Below are 4,712 nucleotides of genomic sequence, written 5' to 3'. Positions count from 1 at the left end.
GCGGCGCCAGATGCTACTTCGAGGTGAGACCTCTTCCCGCCCCGGTCCCCAGGTCCCCAAGTCCCCAAGTTTCTAAGCCCAAGATCTCCCAGTCTGGACCCTCTCCCCGGGGCTGAGCGCCCCTCTCCAGGGCTCGAGCATCTCCACTCACCGTGTACTTCTTTTTTTTTTTTTTTGGAGAGGTTTTTGCTATAGGGCACATGCGCTCGCCAGACAGAGAGAGACAGAGAGACAGAAAGCGAGAAATCACCCCCCAGGGGGGATGGCCACGCTGCAATCCCTTCTCCTCCATTCTCCTCTCAGGATCTTGGGCACGCACGCACATGGCGCCCGGCCTGAGTATAAGCCACCGGGTCCAGGACTTGAACCGCGGTTGACTACATGGGAGTCCAGCGACAGAGCCATGACGCTAACTGCTGGTCCCTAGGCTGTGTACTTCTCAGGGTGGGGGCCCCCTTTCCTCCCCGTTTGGGGGAGTGTGTGATGACAAGGGGAGAATGAATCCTCCCACCTGTACATCTGTGTATCTAGGACCGGAAACCTCTGCCTGGGGTCTGATCATCCGTTTTCCAGGGTTGGGGGTACCCTCAACTTAGAGGGTATGCGTTGGAGAGACCTTCTGCAAAACAAGGGCTTAGGGAGCCCCTGGGAGGAGTCTCAAGATCTCCCACCCCATTCCCACCACCACCTCATCTCCCCATTCCCCGCTGGACCTCAGGGAGCCTCATTTATTCATTTATTTCTTAATTATTTAAATTTATTTTAATTTGACCACTGAGGGAGAGAGAGAGAGAAAGTGAGAAAGCAAGCAGCCAGGTACGGGATTTGAACCGCGGCCATGTGGGAGTCCAGCGCTTCTAACCACCATGCTGGTCCCCCATCTTTTAGTTTTTTTTTTTTTAAAGAATTATTTTATTTAACTTTGTTTGTTTAAATTTGACCAGAGAGGGCAGAGCAAGAGAGAGAGACAGAAAGGGAAAAAGCAAGCTGCCAGATCCGGGACTCAAACTGGTGTCGGTCATGTGGGAGTCCAGTGCCCTTAACCACCTTGCCACCTGCTCCCCCCCCCTCCAGGATCCCTGTTTATTCCCAGGCTTGGTGTCCCGATGGCCTACCCAGCCATCCCTCCGCTTACCACGCAGTGTTTGTGGCTATGGGTTCTTCCCTGGGCCGGGCGGTTCCGCTGGTGTTTGCGGATAAGGGGTGGGACTCCTTTTCAAAGAAGAGGAAACGGGGTGACTTGGGGTGAGCAAGTCACGTGAGCCCCAAGTCTTGAGTTTCTGGCATGTCCCTACTCTGCTCTGAATGTCAGCCCTATAACTGGGTCCCTCAGACGCCCCAGCCTGGCAGGTGGGAGGTGGGAGACTCCAAAGGGACTGAGACTGCCCCCGCCCTTGCTGTGTGTCTGCAGGAGGCCATGGGCCTCTCTGGGCCGCCATAGTGACGCCTCCCCGGCTCAGCCAGAGCTCACTACACCCTTATGCAAAGTGGGTGAGGCCGAGGCCAATCAAAATAGGGGGAGGGGAAAGGGGACCAGCAGTTGGCGTAATGGCTATGTCGCTTGGACTCCCACGTAGCAACCTGTGGTTCAAGTCTTGGACCCGGTGGCTTAAACTCATGCGGGGCGCGTGTGCGTGCGTGCCCAAGATCCCGAGAGGAGAATGGAGGAGAAGGGATTGTGGCGTGGCCATCCCCCCTGGGGGGGGTGATTTCTCGCTTTCTGTCTCTCTGTCTCTCTCTCTCTCTTTCTGGGGAGTGCATGCACCCTATAGCAAAAACCTCTCAAAAAAAAAAAAAGAATTCCTTGGGGAGATTTCTTGGGGGAGGGGCGGTTTTCTTGGTGCAAGTTTTTTTGCCCACTTCCACCCTGTGTCAGGGGCCCCCAGGCCTGGGGGACCCTCCCCTCTTGGTAACCGAGGTGGGAGGAGCCAGGTGGACCAGGTGTGGCAGGAAGCCCCCCTCCCCCTAGGGAACTTCCTGCTTGGTTGCTCAGGAGAAATACTGGGGCCACTTTCACCCCGCCACAGCCTCCCCATCCCCCTCTGACCCCAAACACTTGCTGGCGGCTTCCTTAAACCGCTAGAAGGAGGAAACTGGCAGGACTGCTCTGTGACCTTGAAGGAGGCCCTGCCCCTCTCTTGGTCTCGGGGTGCCCACCTGTAAAAGAGCGGAAGGAAGTGTTGGCTTAGAGGGAGCCTCTGTACTTTAGGGTCACCTCATCCCTCCCTTCTTCTTGGGCTTAAAGTTTGGTGCCTCCTGGCGACAGGTCCCAGCCCCCTTTCAGCTTCAGAGCCTCCTCCTCCAGGAAGTCCCCCAGGCTGATCAGAGCGCTTCTGGCCCTTTAATTTCCTCTCTGATACTCACCACAGGCTGTCAGTGACAGTGTCTGTTTATGACCGTACCCTCCTCCTCCCCCGTGCCAAGGCCTGGGAAGTCCCGTTGTCGCTCAAGCCAGGCTCAAGAGTAGCGTATCGTGTGGCCACCAGAGGGCGCGAACGCACCGCAGACGGCACCCGCCCGCCCGAGAAATTCTGCGCGCTGTTTTAATCTGAGGAAACCGAGGCCCAGAGAAGGGACGCGCCATCCTGAGGTCACACTGCAGCCCTGGACCCTGGGTGCCTAAACGTCGCTTGGCACTCAGCTCTGTCTTGGGGATGGGGGTGGGGATTCTCTGAGTGGGTAAAAGTATAGGGAGCAAATAGGAGCTCGCCAAAGGCCGCGAGTTGGAAAAGGGACATCGCGTGGTAAGAACAGCTTGGACCAAAAGCGAGGATGCGCGACCAAGTGACCGTGTGTCAGGAGCAAGCTGATGACCTCGGGAGCAAGGCTTTGGGTGGTGAGGTCGAGCTAGGGATGCCGTGATCCGTGCACGACCCTTTGAAGTTGAGACTAATTTGAATTTGTCTCCTGGCTGTATAGACGTTGGAAATTGAGGCTTTGACGAAGTCACCTTTAGCGGGGACAATCAGAGAGCGAGTGACAGCGGAGGCTTAAGTGGAGGGAAGCCCCACCTACTTCCTCCTCCTCCTCCTCTTTTGAAGAATTATTTTTATTAGGACCAGCACTTAGTGTAGTGGCTATGTCACTGGACTCCCATGTAGTTGACCGGGGTTCGAGTCCTTGACCCGGTGGCTTCAACTCACGCCAGGCACGTGTGCGTGCGTGCCCATGATCCCGAGAGGAGAATGGAGGAGAAGGGATTGCGGCTTGACCATCTCCCCCTGGGGGGTGATTTCTCACTTTCTGTCTCTCTGTCTCTCTCTGTCTTTCTGGCGAGCGCACGCGCGTGTAGCTAAAAACTTCTCTAAAAAAAAGAATTATTTTTATTTAACTTTATTTTAATTCAACCCAGAGAGAGAGAGAGAAAAAGCAAGCAAGCAAGCCACCAGATCCGGGACTCGAACCTAAGTCCACCCTGTGGGAGTCCAGCATCCTTAATCTCCTGGCCACCTGCTGGCCCCTCCTCCTCTTTTGCATAGCGTGGGAAACCTGCCGGGGAGGTCTTAGACTTTCCGTGCTCCAGCTGAAGCCACCTCCCCCCCCCACCTCTGTCCTCGGGCTAGGGCTGCAGGTGTCTCGAGTCACGTCTGCAAGCGGCAGCTGATTGATGATTAAGCCGAGGGACACAAGGTGACCTCAGGCCCGAGTCCCGCCTCCGGGCCTCAGTTTCCTCCTCCCCCTTTACTTCCGAGGTCCGCAAAAGACCAGCTTCCTCCGTAGTGACTCAGTTTCCCTTCCTGGGTCGGTAGGTCCTGGACTGACGACGGTGAGCGGGGGGCGTTTACTATTCAGTGTCACGCCTGGGCGGAGCCACGCCCCTCCTCGCGCTATTGGCGGGGCCCACTTGGGGCGTGGCTGTTGGCTCGCCCCGCCCACCCTGCACTATAAAAGCAGCGCCGGCGGCGCGTGGTAGGGGACTTTCTGGCGGGGGTCAGCGAATGTTTCTGCGTCCGCTAGGCGAGTTTGCGTCCCGAGGCTGCAGCGTCTGCACCTTGCGCCGTCGGGTTGCCGGTTTGAAGCCAGGGCCTGCGTGTGGTGCGTTCACGGCCCAGGGCACGATGCTGTTTGACAAGGTGAAAGCGTTCTCGGTGCAGCTGGATGGTGCGATCGCGGGCGCCGAACCCGTGTTCAGCGGTGGTCAGACCGTGGCGGGACGAGTGCTGCTGGAGCTGGCGGGCTCGGTGCGCGTGGGTGCCCTGAGGCTGCGCGCGCGGGGCCGCGCCCACGTGCATTGGACCGAGTCGCGCAGCGCTGGCTCCAGCACCGCGTATACGCAGAGCTATAGCGAGCGCTGGGAGGTCGTGAGCCACCGCGCCACGCTACTGGCACCAGGTACGGGCTGGGGACCCCCGCTGGGCTCATGGGCTGCACACGCTGGTGGTGCAGCCCCGCTACCCCCCCGGGCCCAGCATAACTCCTGAGCCCCCCTCTCCTGTTTCTACCTGCAGACACCGGGGAGATCACCACGCTGCCCCCTGGTCACCATGAGTTCCCGTTCAGCTTCCAACTGCCCCTGTAAGTCCCGGGGTGTAGGCGGGGGAGCTTTGTAGAGGAGTCCCTTGGGGAATCTCTGAACCCCATGACTGCCCCCCTTGAGAGTCTCCCGAGAGTGTCTCTTTGTCTCTCTAAGCCCCCTAAGTCTTTGGGACACCCTGCCTGCGTGTCCCTGTACTTATCCCCCTCCCCCATCCTCTTTCCCCGCATTGCCAGGA

General features: G+C 58.1%; 1 protein-coding gene across 2 annotated transcripts in view; it reads left to right on the top strand.

The window, feature by feature from the left end:
• The first annotated feature begins 6 nt into the window (after positions 1-6).
• ARRDC2 (arrestin domain containing 2) overlaps positions 7-4,712 on the top strand; it is an 11,028-nt gene continuing 6,322 nt past the window's right edge. The window contains exons 1-2 of one of the 2 annotated variants that reach the window (XM_027771298.1): positions 7-23; positions 4,449-4,515. In XM_027771298.1, the coding sequence (XP_027627099.1) occupies positions 11-23; positions 4,449-4,515 (80 nt within the window). In that variant the 5' untranslated portion in view covers positions 7-10. Of the gene's footprint in view, positions 24-3,414; positions 4,333-4,448; positions 4,516-4,712 lie in introns of those variants that run through there. The other variant, XM_006147123.3, reaches the window with a different exon arrangement.

Source organism: Tupaia chinensis, unplaced genomic scaffold (assembly GCF_000334495.1).
Source record: "Tupaia chinensis unplaced genomic scaffold, TupChi_1.0 Scaffold000201_1, whole genome shotgun sequence".
NCBI classification, from domain to species: domain Eukaryota; kingdom Metazoa; phylum Chordata; class Mammalia; order Scandentia; family Tupaiidae; genus Tupaia; species Tupaia belangeri.
Note: the sequence above shows the minus strand (reverse complement) of the source record. Positions and strands in the feature narration are given on the sequence as shown.